The sequence below is a fragment of the Denticeps clupeoides genome, chromosome 20 (assembly GCF_900700375.1).
Source record: "Denticeps clupeoides chromosome 20, fDenClu1.1, whole genome shotgun sequence".
In the NCBI taxonomy this organism is placed as follows: domain Eukaryota; kingdom Metazoa; phylum Chordata; class Actinopteri; order Clupeiformes; family Denticipitidae; genus Denticeps; species Denticeps clupeoides.
Genome location: NC_041726.1, coordinates 10,366,121 through 10,384,372, shown reverse-complemented (window position 1 = coordinate 10,384,372; position 18,252 = coordinate 10,366,121). Strand labels below are relative to the sequence as shown.

General features: G+C 44.9%; 1 protein-coding gene across 2 annotated transcripts in view; it reads left to right on the top strand.

Annotated features, from left to right (window-relative positions):
- The window catches only part of LOC114770045 (dolichyl-diphosphooligosaccharide--protein glycosyltransferase subunit STT3B-like), a 38,596-nt gene that overhangs the window by 6,849 nt on the left and 13,495 nt on the right, over nt 1–18,252 (top strand). For both annotated transcript variants that reach the window (XM_028963645.1, XM_028963644.1), the window contains exons 2-3: nt 10,466–10,574; nt 15,227–15,514. In XM_028963645.1, coding sequence (XP_028819478.1) covers nt 10,466–10,574; nt 15,227–15,514 — 397 coding nt within the window. The remainder of the gene's footprint in view (nt 1–10,465; nt 10,575–15,226; nt 15,515–18,252) is intronic.

Below are 18,252 nucleotides of genomic sequence, written 5' to 3'. Positions count from 1 at the left end.
ACACACAGTTCGATCCGCTTCTTGAGATGAGAGCAGCTATTAAGAACACTTCTGAGCTGGCGCGTTCGATGATTCTGATTCTAAATCATTCAGCCCCTGAAGCTTAAAGAACCAATCATCAAAACAGAATTCTGAAGCAGACTGACATCAAACGCTGGTCCGTATGCTTGGAGTTGAAACGTCTCTTTAGATCTTGTGGACCTACGAAGTTGAACACTTTCTCTGCTGGCTGTAAACCTGCGTGTTTGTGGTGGAGCTGAGAAGGTCGTGCACCACGTCTCCTGCGCCATTCACCGCTGCTGAGCCTTTAAGCCGCTGCATTATCTGCACTAAGAGCCTTAAGCAGCATTGTGTTGATGAGATGTTGTCCCGCGGCGGCGTTTTAATGCTGCTTTATTCGAAATTGATCAGATGAGTCTCCTGATGGCAAAATGTCATGTTCCTTCAGGACCACAATGGCTTAGAAGCCGTGATAATCTCCTGAGGAGCCGCGAAGGTCTCTGCTTCTGCCAGGATTCTTATAATCGTTTTTATTCGGTTGGATTATTAAATTAGAGGTTTAGAACTTTTGCAGCCCTCTTAGGTCAACTTGAGAACACTTCCTTCTTTTAATTAATGAATGAGACGGCCGATTAAATAATCAGTGGTGGGAGTTTATTTTCAGTCATCTTCAGCTCTGAGTCAACCGCACCGTTTACGGATTTACTCTCCAGGATCCCCACACGTCCCCACTGAGCCCATCCCCGCGGCCGATTCCGCTGTGGCACGTCCACGGAACACAGGATAATTACCAGAACCCAACACAGCAGTGGATGAACGTCTGGCTTCCTGCGAGGGGGCGGAGTTTCTCTCGAGGGCGGGGCTCTATACAACATACTAACGCAACGCCTTGCTGTTAAAACGGTGTAAATTGCGTATCAAGGTAATGACACTGAGGCGCGCTTCTGCCGGTTCTCTCGTTCTGTTCTCTGTCCTCGCCGCGTCCCTGATACTGATCTTTAACCCCAGGCATTGGGTCTGTTCTAATTTTCATCCTTTATTTACTGATTTTATTCCTTTGATGCAAACTCAGTGTGCTTCAGGGAGGTGATTAAAGTGTGTGTGTGTGTGTGTGTGTGTGTGTGTGTGCGCTTGTATAACCAACTTATTTTGGGTATTCAGTCCCAGTTCCATGAATACATGACTGATATTTGCTCTTCAGAACACTATGTGCTCCAGAATTATTAAAACCATCAGACCTGTGTATAAAGTTTTCAGAAATCGTGGTCATTTCTCAGGTATTTCGAATCCTGGTTGCCGTACTGGAGGAGTTTATAATGCGCGACATCATTATCCTGCGCCTTTTTTTATGCGCCGCTGATTAGAGAACATGTCGCCCTGAACTGTTCTTCTCAAAGCTCCTCTTCATCCCGCCTCCCTAATTAAGCCTTGAGAACAGCATGGACTCGATTCATCCTGGAGCAGTGTGATTTATTTACTTCCTCTAAATCAGCCCTGATTCCCCACACTGTACCCCAGTCTCATTCATGGGAAAACTGCGGATCACCATCATAAGAATGGAGGGAGTGGTCTTCCTTTTCAACCTTATTAGCATGATATAAGGAAGCACCAGTAGATGGAGCTTTGAATGAATGATCATGTGATTAATGTAACCTAGTATAGATTTTATATGTGAAGTTTGCTGATGGCATCGTTGCTGGCGGCACCATGACGCAGCGATGCCATGAGAACCACCTCATCCCCAACGTAAAACAAAGGAACTGATGGTGGACATGAGGAGAAGAGGGGAGAACACACCCCCATCACCATTGTTACGAGCCAGTCTAGGGGTACGGCCCATAACAAAAGATAAGAAAAGACAAAAACCTACTAAGACGAAACTGAGAAATTTAACAAAAAATGTATTAACCAAAAAAATACATACGAAATGAATTACAACGAATAACGACAAACAAAACGGGAAAAAGAGAAAAACAAACACCGACAAGCAGGCAGACACAACAGCCCCGAAAAATGGACACTGAGGACCATTTTATTCTGGCTGTCCACAGCAGGGACAGGTTGGCTCAATTTGCAATCACCAGGCATCCTGCAAACACAACACGAACACAGAACAGAAACACATCACAGAGGACCTCACTTGGACAGTCCACACAGACAAGACAGTGAAGAAGGTGCGGCAGTGTCTCTTCTTCTCCCAGTGTCTCTGGGGCAGTGGTGGCCTAGCAGTTAAGGAAGCGGCCCCATAATCAGAAGGTTGCCGATTCGAATCCCGATCCACCTGAGGTGCCACTGAGGTGCCACTTAGCAAAGTACCGTCCCCACATACTGCTCCCCGGGCGCCTGTCATGGCTGCCTACTGCTCACTCAGGGTGATGGGTTAAATGCAGAGGACACATTTCACTGTGTGCACCGTGTGCTGTGCTGCTGTGTATCACATGTGACAATCACTTCACTTTACTTTACTCTTTCTCAGGAGAGTAAAAAGATTTAGCATGAGCCCTCGCATTTACTGTATCTTGTGTTATTGGGAGCATCCTAGCTGGAAACAGCACCGCCTACAACCGCACAGCCCTGCAGAGAGTAGTGGAGTGGCGAGAAGACTGTTGGAGGTGAGCTCCCCCCCATACAGCACATCTACACCGAGCAGGGAAAATAATCAAAGACCTCAGTCAGACGGTACAGCAGTGGGACAGTTTGCAGCGGCACAGACTGGTGCCGCACTGACTCACAGACCAGCACCTCGCAGATTCAGAAACCAGCACCACACTGATTCAGAAACCAGTGGCACGCTGACTCACAAACCAGAACCTCGCTAATTCAATGACCACCGTCGCGCTCACTCAGAAACCAGTGCCTTGCTGATTCAGAAATCAGTGGCATGCTGACCCACAAACCAGCGCCTCGCTGATTCAGAAACCAGTGGCACACTGACTCACAAATCACCACCGCACTGATTCACAGACCAGAATCATGCAGATTCAGAGGCTGGCACCATGCTGATTCAAAAACAGACACCATGATGATTCAGAAACCACCTGATTCTGCCCACTCACAAACCAGCATCTCGCTGATTCAGGAACTGGAACCTCACTGGGAAGATAAAGTGAAGTGATTGTCACATGTGATGCACAGCACACGGTGCACACAGTGAAATTTGTCCTCTGCATTTAACCCATCATCCTGAGTGAGCAGCGGGCAGCCATGACAGGCGCCCGGGGAGCAGTGTGTGGGGACGGTGCTTTGCTCAGTGGCACCTCAGTGGTACCTTGGCGGATCGGGATTCGAACCAGCAACCTTCTGATTACGGGGCCACTTCCTTAACCACTAGGCCACCACTGCCCTGATAGGAGAAGATCTAACTCAGTTCAGTTCAGCTGTTCAGTAGAACATGTGTAGAATTGTGTCATGCTCTGATTGTCATCATGTGTGTGGACTGACCCTCCATCGATGAAGGAAACCATCTCTCGGTCACAATGATAGCAATGGTAGGCCAGAAGACCATGAGAAGCTGATTAAGGAGAAGGTTTATGAATCACTTTCTGAGATTATTTTTAGCTGCTGTCTCATCTGAAGCCTTCCCACGCTCACAGGTTTTTAATCAATTTCTGCTTTTTATCCTCAAATTGTGCCGAGCCATCTTCATCACATCATCCTTTTCACAACGCAGTTTCTGTAAGGTTCTGTGGTCTTCACCACTCACTAAATTCTCATTTCTCTGTAAAATATTCTAACTGAGCGAGATTGAATTTGTTTCAGCACCGGGGCTGTAAATCAAGATGAAATTTTGTTGTTGGCAAAGCCGAATAATTCCGTCTGAATGTGAATTGTTTGCAGGACATAAAAAATTAATTGCTGCCTTTCTGCATTAGTCGTCCCACAGGTCATGTAATACGGTGTAGCCGCTGCCGCCGCAGGGACTGTGAATGCATCATTTATTCATCTTTACTGCTACAGCTGCACAAGAAGGAAAAAATCCACCTGCTCTCTGTGTGTGTGTGTGTGTGTGTGTGTGTGTGTGTGTGTGTGTGTGTGTGTGTGTGTGTGTGTGTGTGTGTGTGCGTGCGTGTGTGTGTGTGTGTGTGTGTGCATGCTGCCATTGCAACACTGGCTACTGTATAGGGTGGAGAACGTGTTTGTGTTTAGAGTTTTCTAGATTTACTACTTGAATGAAAGGTCATCATGTCTCATATTCCTCATTAGATCTCAAGAGGAACCATGGTGTGTGTGTGTGTGTGTGTGTGTGTGTGTGTGTGTGTGGATCTCATGCTACCTGTAGGCTACCTTCCACATCATCTTGATTCTTCATGTATTTTTTCTTGCTGTATTGATTGCATTTTTTGTGAATCCACATGAACTTCATGGTGAAGAGCTGGACTCCAGGTTATTCAGGTCCTATGTGGGACTGAGAAATTTGATGATTTATTAATTTCTTGCAGAAGGAATAGGCCAATAATCCAAATAATGAATTATTTAGTCTGTATTTTTTTGGGTAAGTGCATTGTGGGTTTGGGTGGCTCAGAGCTCGACGTGGACTCGTCTTCTGCAGCTGCAGCCCTAAGGCGAAGTGCGAGGTTAAACGTCTCTGCTGTCCTCTCTGAGAAAGTCTCGTCCTGAATAACCCCACCCACCCCCTCCCAGCACGACTCTCCAACCTGCAGAACTGCTCCTGGTCCACCAGGTCCTGGAGATCCGTTGGTACAGCTGAGCACTGCGCTCGAGAGCTTGAAAGCAAAAGCGTGTAGCGCGGACGATAACAAGACAAGCTGATGGTCCAGGGGGTGGGGTCTGTCAACAGCCTCATTGTGATGTCCTGCTCTGTTCCTTCAGGAATCCGAGCTTGTCTGTGCCGACCTGCAAGAGGATGGAAGCCTGCAGCTGGTGCTGCCCCACTTTCCTGTTTATTCCTGTTCCTTCCAATGAATGGGTCTGCAGGGCCATTAAAGCACCAGAGTTGGAACCTGGTTCTGTTGAACCTGCTGCCCGGTGATGAAAGCAGAGCGCTTAAATGAGTCTGTTCAGGATTTCGCTCGGCTTCTTTTCACACAGCGCCGAAATGCTTCATTAGGAGCTTATTACTGAGGGCATGCTTCATAGCGCTTCTAGAATATTCTCATGTCGTTCTGCTCATCTGATCGCATTTTTTTTCTTGTCTTTGATGTGACTGCAGTTGCTGAATTGCTCATTTTCACCCTCAACTTGTCTGTTTTAATCACCAGATGCGCTTCTTTACACGCTTCTTTAAGGCTGGTTATAGAAACATGATGAAAACTTTTCAGTTGATGCCGCATGTGGATTCACCACATAACATCACTAATCGGCCAAATTGATTATGGAATATTGCATCTGATCAGTTAAACTGAATCATAACTGAATCATCCTGAAATCAATCCACAGTGAATCGTTTGCTTTTAGAATTTGAGCGAGTCCCATTTTCATGAATGAAGTTCCATTTTATTTAAAACACTCCCTGACTTTGGAATGGATGGTCTTCACTACCCCCAACCTCATAATCCAAGATGGCTATGGTGGTAGTAGCCTAGTGGGTAACAAACTCGCCCAGACCCAGGTTCAAATCCCACTTACTACCATTGTGTCCCTGAGCAAGACACTTAACCAGGGGGGTACTGTCCCTGTAACTACTGATTGTAAGTCGCTCTGGATAAGGGCGTCTGATAAATGCTGAAAATGTAAATGTGAATACTGCTATTTATACACCATTATGTTTTATTTGTCAGCTGTTCCAGAACTGAGGAGAACATCAAAAACTTGCTGGTCATTTAATCAACTTCAACAACATGTTGAATTGAACTCTATAATGAATGTGAATGGCGCTGGGACCAGAGTGATGGTGCAGCATTCCGGACATTCAGGCAGAGAACCAAAAAATGGTTCCCAGTTCTCGACTTCGCATGAAATCCCTGCCGCACCTGACAGCCCATGACTCCTTCAGTAGACACATGCAGCCTGAATTTGATCAGGAACTCAGAGATTGTACTTCCTGTAACCTTAGCAACCGTCTGCAGCCCCTGCCTTGTTTAACAGTGAGACGCGTGCAGAATGTGTAGGAGTTTCCCTCGTTAAAACCCCGGCGTGTCGCCGTAACCCCGCCCGTTATATTTCTTTTTCTCCACCAAGTGCTGTGTCAGCAAGTCTGGGTTCCGAGGTGCCGTATGAATTATTTCATTGCTTGTTCCGTAAGGCGTGGAACTGACCGTCTGGCAAACTCATTAGCGTTGTTCCGTTTTCTCTCCGCTTTTCTGGGCCACCAAGTGGTTCAGGCAACATGGAACTCATAAGCGAGTAATTATTGCCGGCCGCTCTCCGCTTGTTTTGTCCCTGAGCGCCCGAGAAGCGGCAGTTTCGTTGGCTCCTTGGCTCTTCAGGTGGGACGGGGTGGGACTGAGTGTCACGCTTGTCTGTCTGCCAGTGTGCTGTGATATCCTGTTGGCATGTGGTGGAATGTGCTGGAAAGGCAGGTCGAAATCCAGATATCGCCTCGGCGGAGAGGAAGTGAGGCTCACTAATCCTGCAGGATTTATGGGAAGGCCGGCAACACTTGTTCTCGCTAATCCTGTAAGTGTCCCATGAGGTGTCGGGCTCGGGTGCGAGCCTCTCTCGTTAATCTGTCTGCCGATGAATTAAGTTGTATCGATACCATCTGAAGAGTTTCTCCTGAGCCTCGGTGCAGAGTGCTGACAGAACAGGATGGATCGTTCTGTTCTTGTTCTGTGATGTGGGTCACATGACTATAGCAACGGCCCTGTCTCCACTGAACATGAGAAAGACGAATTTCGTCCTTGATGGTTGATCGTGAGTCGGCTGTGTGGGTGGACGTACATTTCAGGTGGATTTTGAGGGTGAACCATACCAAGTTCTTCCCATCATCTTCACTCCTCTTATACATCAGTGAGTTCACTGGTTCACTGCTGAAACAGGCGCCAGCGTTAGCGGGTGTAAAGTTGTGGCTCGTAGCTGAATGGAATCGTCAGCATCCTTCGACCACCATGTTGGATGAGAAAAGTCTGTATGCCTTATTAGAGAGTGTATTTTTTTTATGGTCGCCCTGTGTACCCATGATTTGTCTGTTGTTTACAGCTCTCTGTGCACCGGGGCTTCACCCTGGCATTTCTGTAAAGGGAAGCAGCACCGTAAATAAAGCTGAAAAAGTTCCTCGTTTGCTCCCGTGGTCTCTCGGCGGGTTCCGTTCCTACTCGGGGACCACTCCTCTTGGGACCGCATGACCTGGGCTCCTAAATTCAAGCGATTTGTTGAATAAGCGTAATTGGCTTGTGTACGATGGAAGATGGAAGCGGCACCGGCGTGCAGATGCCTCGCTTTGTTCCGCCAGAACCGAACTTGTTGTCGTTGTCGAGAGCCATATTATCCAATTTCGCGTGCAAAGCACATTTTTTCCGCGTGTGGCAGTGGATTAGTGCCGTCTGGTCTTCTGCCATTAGAGGCTTTTTGTGTTCAGCAGCTGCTGAAATCCTCCGTCAGTTCTTCAGAACAGAGAAGAGCTCACTTCACTAGCCACACCCACCTACTCTCCACCTTGAGGGGGAGACCATCAGTCTCTATTTAACTATTTACACTATTACATTACACTATTTAAAAGGTAATAGTCATGTAACTATTTCAATTATTATATAAAAGTAACGAGACTAATGCTGTTAACAGAGTCCAGCTTGTAAGTAAATGGACCTAAGACACTAGGTGGGACCTGGGCATGGTTCAGGTTCATTCATTGGTTACAGGTCTGGGTACATCACTGGTCCACAGCGTCTCCCACATGCTTCCCATAATTCCCCTGTGATCCTGCACATTACCAATTCTGAGATTGTGTGTTATTTCTATATGCAAATTTAATTTACAGCAAGGCATTGCATTTTTTCTTTTTAGTTTTTATGACATCGCTTTATTTTTTCATAATGATGGATACTGACCAGCAATAGAACTATTATTGCATGGCAATGATGGACACGGAATAGAAATAGGAATGAGCAGAAGCTCACGACAAGACGCTGGTTACTTTAACCTTTTAATGGTTAAACTCACTCTCTTTTTTTTCTCTACCCTTCACCATACACTCCACTGTGGATGGTAAATCCTGCCTGGGAAGTTTCCTGGGGCAGAGTGATCGTGTGACTTGGCCGACCTCCATGGACTGTCCTACTTGGCCCTCTCTTGACCCCATCTAATAGTCACCTTCTGGGACTCTAACATACATTATACACAAGGCAACTGAAATAACCTTCATATGCCATCATTTTCTGGATGTATTTCGTTGTAATCCAGTGCTGACCAGAGGAGAATGGCTTCCGCTTGCTGAGTGTGGGTTTCTCTCAAGGTTTTCTTCCTGTTAGATGGAGTTTTTTTCCTTACCACTGTTGCCTCTGGTTTTCTCACCTGGGGCTTTGAACTCTGTTCTATTTGTTATGCGCTTTGTGACCAATGTACATTGTAAAAAGCACCATATAAATAAAGATTTATTGATCTATTGATTGATTGGGGGCTTTCGGGGGTAGGATACATCAGAACAGACAGTTTCCACATCAGGACCAGTGACTCGTCACCTATAATTAACAACGTCCAATTCAGAGGGAGTTTTATAGGCACTGAGCACTGATAGCCTGACACAAATACCACTCCCATAATTCCTGCTACATGTGACCGATCTAAAACCAGGACCTCCGCTGCAGTTAAAATTTCTGTGCTGAGATGGGGTGATGAAGCGCTGCGTGTTGTGTGTGTTTATGAATTTTGTACATTTTTTCTGTTGCTGGGTGTTTATAGGTTTCAGTGTATAGGTACATTAGAACCTTTCCAAGAATCTACAATTACAGGGAGTGCAGAATTATTAGGCAAGTTGTATTTTTGAGGAATAATTTTATTATTGAACAACAACCATGTTCTCAATGAACCCAAAAATGCATTAATATCAAAGCTGAATGTTTTTGGAAGTAGTTTTTAGTTTGTTTTTATTTTTAGCTATTTTAGGAGGATATCTGTGTGTGCAGGTGACTATTACTGTGCATAAATATTAGGCAACTTAACAAAAAACAAATATATACCCATTTCAATTATTTATTTTTACCAGTGAAACCAATATAACATCTCCACATTCACAAATATACATTTCTGACATTCAAAAACAAAACAAAAACAAATCATCGACCAATATAGCCACCTTTCTTTGCAAGGACACTCAAAAGCCTGCCATCCATGGATTCTGTCAGTGTTTTGATCTGTTCACCATCAACATTGCATGCAGCAGCAACCACAGCCTCCCAGACACTGTTCAGAGAGGTGTACTGTTTTCCCTCCTTGTAAATCTCACATTTGATGATGGACCACAGGTTCTCAATGGGGTTCAGATCAGGTGAACAAGGCCTATGTCATGGCCTATGTCATTAGTTTTTCTTCTTTTATACCCTTTCTTGCCAGCCACGCTGTGGAGTACTTGGACGCGTGTGATGGAGCATTGTCCTGCATAAAAATCATGTTTTTCTTGAAGGATGCAGGATGCTTGAAGAAGGTGTCTTCCAGAAACTGGCAGTAGGACTGGGAGTTGAGCTTGACTCCATCCTCAACCCGAAAAGGCCCCACAAGCTCATCTTTGATGATACCAGCCCAAACCAGTACTCCACCTCCACCTTGCTGGCGTCTGAGTCGGACTGGAGCTCTCTGCCCTTTACCAATCCAGCCACGGGCCCATCCATCTGGCCCATCAAGACTCACTCTCATTTCATCGGTCCATAAAACCTTAGAAAAATCAGTCTTGAGATATTTCTTGGCCCAGTCTTGACGTTTCAGCTTGTGTTCAGCCTTTCTTACCTTGGCCATGTCTCTGAGTTTTGCACACCTTGTGCTTTTGGGCACTCCAGTGATGTTGCAGCTCTGAAATATGGCCAAACTGGTGGCAAGTGGCATCTTGGCAGCTGCACGCTTGACTTTTCTCAGTTCATGGGCAGTTATTTTGCGCCTTGGTTTTTCCACACGCTTCTTGCGACCCTGTTGACTATTTTGAATGAAACGCTTGATTGTTTGATGATCACGCTTCAGAAGCTTTGCAATTTTAAGAGTGCAAGATATCTCACTATTTTTTACTTTTCTGAGCCTGTCAAGTCATTCTTTTGACCCATTTTGCCAAAGGAAAGGAAGTTGCCTAATAATTATGCACACCTGATATAGGGTGTTGATGTCATTAGACCACACCCCTTCTCATTACAGAGATGTACATCACCTAATATGCTTAATTGGTAGTAGGCTTTCAAGCCTATACAGCTTGGAGTAAGACAACATGCATGAAGAGGATGATGTGGACAAAATACTCATTTGCCTAATAATTCTGCACTCCCTGTAGATTTCTGCTAGTGGAACCAGTTCCATTATCAGCAGCAGTGAGACCAGATCAGGGTTTGTACATGAGGAGACTGTTGATGATGTTTCCGTCTCTCCACAGGTTTAACTACAGATCTACACACTATCTCACCACCAACGGCTTCTATGAATTCCTCAACTGGTTCGACGAGAGGGCATGGTACCCCCTCGGGAGGATAGTTGGGGGCACGGTGAGTGTCACACTTATAATCAATCTAAATCAGTTGAGTGAAATGTCACCCTTAGTGAGCAGCAGGCAGCCATTAAAGGCGTGTCAGGATTTGACCCGTAAACCTTCCGATTTCGGGGACCCACTCCCTTACCTCCCTTACCCGCTAGGCCATCACTGCCACGTATACAGATGAGTGAGTGAGAGGGAATTTTCATAAATAAACCCACAGTTTCATATACAGTAGAGGCCAAAAGTTTGGACGCACCTTCTCATTCAATGTGTTTTCTTTATTTTTATGACCGTTTACATTGGTAGATTCTCACTGAAGGCATCAAAACTATGAATGAACACATGTGGAGTTATGTACTTAACAAAAAAAGGTGAAATAACTGAAAATATGTTTTATATTCTAGTTTCTTTGCTCTGATTACTGCTTTGCACACTCTTGGCATTCTCTCGATGAGCTTCAAGAGGTCGTCACCTGAGATGGTTTTCCAACAGTCTTGAAGGAGTTCCCAGAGGTGTTTAGCACTTGTTGGCCAGCTCACCCCAAACCATCTCGATTGGGTTCAGGTCCGGTGACTGTGGAGGCCAGGTCTCCACTTTTTGTTAAGTACATAACTCCACATGTGTTCATTCATAGTTTTGATGCCTTCAGGGAGAATCTACCAACGTAAATGGTCATGAAAATAAAGACAACACATTGACTGAGATGGTGTGTCCAAACTTTTGGCCTGTACTTTAAATCCACCAATCAGCACAAGTGCCCAGTTCAGAAGTCGTGTCCATATTCAGAAAGCACCACAAGGAACTTATGGGCAACTGTGTTATCAGGTGATCAAATGAACCTTCTGTATACAAGGTCTGTAGATGTTACATTTGCCAATCAAAATTTTATTGCATTCCTGATGAAGTGCATATTAATCAACTAGAATTGGATCGAAATCTGATTAAAAGTCATTGTCATTGCATAATGCTTACTTTTTACAGCCATTATGTCTTACAATCTGTAGTTACAGGGAGAGTCCCCCCGTGGAGACACTCAGGGTTAAGTGTCTTGTTCAGGGACACATTGGTAGTAAGTGGGTTTGGAACTTGTGACTTTGTGCACTTCTGCTCTTCGTAGGTGAATTTCTGCTACCCAGCCAGAGCTTCTGATGCACCACAGTGGTGTAGTGAGTTGTAGCTTCCTACCTTCTGACCCCGTATTACCGTGACTGTGAGGTATAATTGTTTCTCAGCAGTTAACAGCAATGGCTAATGTCCTTGCGTTCTGTAAGGAACAAATAGACCCTGTCCTGAAACGAACCATCCCTCCATAAAAGTCCAAGTCCGCTATACCTGGTCCTGCTGTGAGGGACAGGCTGAAGGTCACCTCTGTATCTCCTGCTGCTTTGGAATATGGAGTCCATCAGCTGGAGCGGCTTCCTTCTCTGCATTCGGGTCACGTTCAGCAGGACCAGATCCGGATTGAAATATTTTAACTCTGGCAAGATCCACGTTGTCAGGAGAAACTTCTCTTGAACTTTGGCTCTGGCGGCCGAGTCCTTGACTGCAGAATGAAGTGGAAATGGCCGTGAATGTGAAGCAGGCTTGGTGAGCTGCTGCAAGGTTTTCAGGATCTGGATCAGTTGAGGGATTCAAGAGCTGTATTGTGTCGAGGAACATAAAGTCCTATTCCACTGTATTTATATTTATGACATGTTTTCCTTCTACTTTTAGAGCAGTGGTTCTCAACCTTTTGTGCCCAAGTTCAAGTCTCACGGGCCGCATATTATTTACATATGACGTCATCAATGCTCAATAACCAGATATTATGCATCTAAAATGATTACAATTAGATGTATTATTATCATTAGAGAGTATAATTCTACTTATCATTAATGGGACACCTGATGTGGTCGGGAGCCGACCAAATTCGGCTCAAAAGGAGTAACAGCACAATGAAGTTGTGACTGTAAGTTGTAGTCTGTAAGACGCACACGGAAACGTGACTTGATGCGCGTCATTGCAGAAAATGTGCGTTCGCAAATGTAACTTAATAATCTGAAGTTTTGTCCAGAGATGTTTGGCCACATTTCTGCAACTGAGGATGACTGCTGCGCGGTTTGGCTGTGTCCTCTTGCCTGAACATCCATCAGTTCATAGTTGCATCAGTTCTGCGCATATATGAAAACATGATCACCAAAATGATTTTATGTGACAAAAATATTGTTCTAAGTTTGTTTAATACATTTATTTGTTTAATACATTTTTAAAAATGAATTGTAAAACCATTTATTATTATTTTATTTATTTATTTTTTAGTTTTTTTTATGTGGTCAGCATCGTGGGTTGCATTTGCACATTTGCATTTGTGACGGGCCGCAGGTTGAGAACCACTGTTTTAGAGTATAGGGTGACATTCATGGTGACGCTGTTCTGCTGTACTCATGTTAGATGGACTGGAGGTGACTGGAGGAAGATCTTGTCCAGGTCTTCACCGTGTGATTACAGCAGGAACGTCTCACTGCTGCCGCTGAGCTGTAAACACACTACGCCACCCGCAGCGCTGCAGCTGCAGCGCCGTTTATTTCAAAACCAGAATCCCCTGCCGGGCACTCTCAGGGTGTGCAAGTGTGTGTGTGTGTGTGTGTGTGTGTGTGTGCACTCTGATAAGCAGTTGTGGCCTTTGAGTTGTTTTCTGGGTCTCGTCTCAAATAAAAGCTGCCAGGATAAGACGGGAATAGATGCTAAATGTGACAGACGCCTCTGTTTTAGCTGTCGGGTGACCCTGCAGAGACCTTGGCAGTGAACATCCCACCAATCTGTCCTTGTCTCCGGCAAGGGGGCAGTCTCACACACACACACACCCACACACTCATTGTCATTGCTAAAATCACTTCTAATTCATCATAAAGCACATTTGGGCTTTTTCTTTTATCCCTCACCTTTTTTTCCAGAATATTCCATCAGATAAAAGCAGTCAACCCTCTTGAAAATAGCAGATGACTCATTCATTACCCTTCATATTCCTGGCCCACAACACAGTCCAATCATCTGGACATTGCGTCCTTGCTTTGTGAAGGTCCCAGTCGTTAGAGGTGATCCATAATCCTGGTATTGAGAAATGCAAAACCCATATTTCTGTTATCCATATTTAATGTTATGTTGTTTCCTGGACCCATCCAGGCTGAGGCACGTTTGAGTTTCCTTCACTGATATTTTGATGTTGATGGACGTCTCCAGCTGTAGATAAGTGACCTGTATGCTTGTCACTAATGTGTTTCAGAAAGCTGACTGTTTATTTTCCGATCTTTTTTTTCTCAGAGCTGATGAACGTAAAATAAAAATGGAAATTCATTTCTCTTTTCTTTTTGCTTCGCTGCACTAATGATGTTTGGTTCTTTGGACAATATGGATTTTTCTCCATATTGCCGCTGCCCACGCCCACCTGCTACGCTGCTTACATTTGCATAATTACTCCATCCTTACTCCACCCGCGCTCTGAGGAGCAGAAGGAGGCTTGGTGTTCACTGGCAGCTTTAGACATCATCTCTGAATGTCTGAATTAGAAGATTTAATTATGGTGACGGCATGAAAACGGTTCTAACCGTGTTCTCCTGTCATCGGTAAGATAAAGGTGACTTATTGTTCTAATGTTAATGCATCTGTGCTTGAATAGGCTGCAGTACCCAGATCCACCACATCATAACCATCATAACGTAACATCTCACATTCTAATGTTTCCTGTGTCCTGGTATGAAAGGTGTAAAAACAACCATGTGGTGTGGAGAGAACTGAGCAGAGTGTAGAAAAACTCTTTCTCCCTCCACACAAAGCACTGTATTCAACCACTTCAACTTGATGTTACCTGGCAGAAAGAGGCATGGCACAATAGAGGTTAAAAATGAACAGTTTCTAATTTATTAACACCGGTAAATAATTATTGTAGTTACATGTGAATATTGAATGTAAAAAGGTACCAATGTTACAGAGAAAATAAAAATGAGAAGAAAGAGTAAAGGGGGAGAGAGAGAGAGAGGGAGAGGGAGAGAAAAAGCCATAAGAAAAAATGGGAGAAGAGAAAAAGACTCAGAAGCCTTCCGGCTTCTGATGGAAAAACCCCTGAGCAAGAAAGCTCTGTCCCCTTTTCCACATGTGAGCAGACCTTTACACCCCTGGCCTACAGGAAGTTGTCACTGGCCTACAGGAAGTTGTCACTGGCCTACAGGAAATTGTCACTGGCCTACAGGAAGACAAAGAGAGTGGGCGGTCCTGACGGCTGACACTTCACACGTTGCCGTCAGACAAAAGGCATGTAAAACAGAGGTGTTGAATCTTCACGCACAACAATTGACACAGGAATGTCACATATCTTCTTGTAGACGGTCGCTATGCAAAACAAAGGCATGGTCCTGCGACGGCCGCTAGGCAAAACAAAAGCATGCTCCTGTGATGTCCAATCTTACAAAGGAATGGCTAGAGACGAATATTTCTGAAATATCATGGTTTATGCAGCTCAGTGTTTTTATAAAAAACCTTTTATTATTATTATTTTAATAAATATTATAGATATATTACTGATCTTTACAATTCTTACATTCTCAGTCGTCATTCAAAACTGGTGGATGTACATCGGCCAGCCAATCAGAATAAAGTCTTCATGACCTCTGACCCCTGTCTCCTCAGGTGTACCCGGGCCTGATGGTGACCGCCGGCCTCATCCACTACGTCCTGAGCGTGCTGCACGTGACCATACACATCCGGGACGTGTGTGTGTTCCTGGCACCCGTCTTCAGCGGCCTGACCGCCATCTCCACCTTCCTGCTGACGCGTGAGCTGTGGAACCAGGGGGCGGGGCTCCTGGCCGCCTGCTTCATCGCCATTGTGCCTGGCTACATCTCGCGCTCGGTGGCGGGCTCCTTCGATAATGAGGGCATCGCCATCTTTGCCCTGCAGTTCACCTATTTCCTCTGGGTGAGACATTTCTGCTTTGTTGCTGAAGGGCATTATGGGTATTTTACACTTTGTTCTGAGTCCCTGCTGTAGCAATTGTGCCGCACTATTTTACATTTACAGCATTTACCAGACGCCAAAGCTCACACATACACTACGTATTCCTTACGCATCTACCTACAAAGCTCGCACATACACCACATTTTCCTTACACATACAAAGCTTGCTCATACATGCTATATTTTCAAAAATGTAAAATGTGCATTCAAAACTGTGAATTCATGAATGGCAAAGTAGTATGTGTGTGAGGAAAATTTGGTGTGTGTGTGAGCTTTGCATGTAGATGCGTGAGGAAAAGGTGGATTTGCTCACTTCATGGCTGCTTTAAGACCAAGTGGAAAGTTCTACGGATGGGTCATAACTTGAACCCGGCCATTCGTACCTGACTTAAGAATTTATGACAATAAATAATGATGATAATGAACTTCAGAGAACTCATGGAAAACCACGCACGGATGGTTCTTACTTACTAGTCATAAAGAGAAGAACCTCAGCTGGTCATTTTTTATTTCTTATCAACTCAATTATTTGGGAGGATCTCTATTCACACATTTGTACATTTTATATTTACAGCATGTATCAGACGCCCTTGTCCAGAGCGACTTACAATCAGTAGTTACAGGGACAGTCCCCCTGGAGACACTCAGGGTTAAGTGTCTTGCTCAGGGACACAATGGTAGTTAGTGGGATTTGAACCTGGGTCTTCTGGCTCATAGGCGAGTGTGTTACCCACTAGGCTAGTACCACGCACACATTGGCTCAACCACACACACTTTCTACTTTTCACACATACAGTCCCTCCGGGTAACGTCTAGACATTCTAACGTAGTAATGTTCTGTGTCTTTTCCAACTCAGAGAGTAATTTAGAGCTTTGGAGGTTCACCGTTGTGATAGGTTGAAATGCTGCAGTTGAGCACCTCTCGTCAAGGTTTATTCATCCTGCTGAGATTGGCACTGATTGATTCATTCTCCTCTTCATCTGGCATTTTTTTCCACACACTCTGTTGGAAACTGTAATTCTTCCTTCAGTCTCCCAGGTCTCTCCAAAAAATCACATGAGGTCCAGGAGCTGTCAGGATCTCAGATAAGGTCACCCTGACTTCCCGTCTCCAGTCCAGAACTGTTGATGAACACACTCACACACACGGGCTGGGGTCAACCACACACTCCATAACTTCCTCTCCCGGATGCAGGGATACAGTCATTTTTAGCGTCTTGATCGTATCACATGTTGCATCTGTCCAGAGCCTCTCGTGGCCGCTCTGCTTAATTAGACTTGGCTGATCATTTATTGATAATGGATGTGTGATGCTGGGTGTGGCAGGGGTACGAGTGGAATGTAAATATTCTTACTGGACAAGGTCCATGTGTGGGGAATGAGATTAGATCAGATTTACTGTCACCCACATCAGACATTTATTGGCAGGGACCTAGTCAGTGGTCAGAAAAATTTCTACTGGATGTGAGTGTGTGTGTAGGAAGCCTTTATTAAATCTTAAATAAAAGCTGAATTGAGACCAGCATCCAAACTGAGCCCAGCACCAAGTGCACTGATGTCATAAAAAGTGTCCCTTCCTTCAGAGCGCCTCTCAATCACCGCCAAACTGGCAGAAATGTCCGAGCTCCCAGCAGTCGGCTGATGCACCGCCGCAGTGGGGAGCCATTATTTCCTCATCTGGCTGCATCGGAACAGTCGGAGGTGTCAGAAATGGACCTGTTACAACAGAACCTGTAGATGTCTTCCTCAGCCCAGTTGATTCATTTGGGGGCAGAAATTATCTCCTGATGGAGCTTAGGCTCCTGGTGGAGATTAGATCAGATCAGCTCTTGCTGGACAAAAACTGACAACCCAACTGTATCAAATGGTCTGAACGCCATCATTTGTTAAAATTTCATAAAGGTGTCAGGAGAATAATGAAAGAAGTGTTGTCTCTCCATGCAGGAGTCAACAACAATAACAACTATTTCTTATATAGCCCGTAATTACATACAGTATGTTTCAATGACCTTTGACAGGCCCTACAGTTGACACCCCCCACACTTGACCCTTCTGCACACAAGGAAAAACTCCACTAAAAACAGAAAGGAAGAAATATTGGGAAGGAATGATACAGAGAGTAGAGCCTGCAATTGGAGTCAGTTCATGGTTGGTAATGATTTGTCCAAGAAGAGAAAAAGTCCCACAGTTGTAAGTGCAGTATAGAGAATCTGTCCATGTTTGGAGGTACTGGACAGTGCAGAGTAGGTTTTAGTCCAGTGTCATGGTGCACATTGCGTGTCCTTTATAATGCTACTGGTCCATTTGAAGATCCCTGAAGCTTAGTTGTTACGGTAATGGTGGCTGTGTTGACCCTCTGGTATGTTTCATGCTGAGTTGTCTCATCAGCAGCTGATTGCCAGGAACCAGGATCCCTCTGGTGGTCTCTGGAGATGGTCTGGGCACTTGATTCAGTGCCACAGAGAGATAACAAACAGAAGCAGACGGTGGCATTGCACAACTGGTAAACAAATACGTGGTTATGGTGGTACATTTGTGTAATAGTGGCCTGGTACCTTAACTAGGACTGCCTAACTAAGGTGTGCTTAACAGGGTGACTGTGTGATAAAGTGGACTTAATAATTGACACCGTGTCTTGGATTTAAACAGAAGGCCAGATGTGTTTTCAGTTTAGATTTAAACACTGAGACTGAGCCTGAG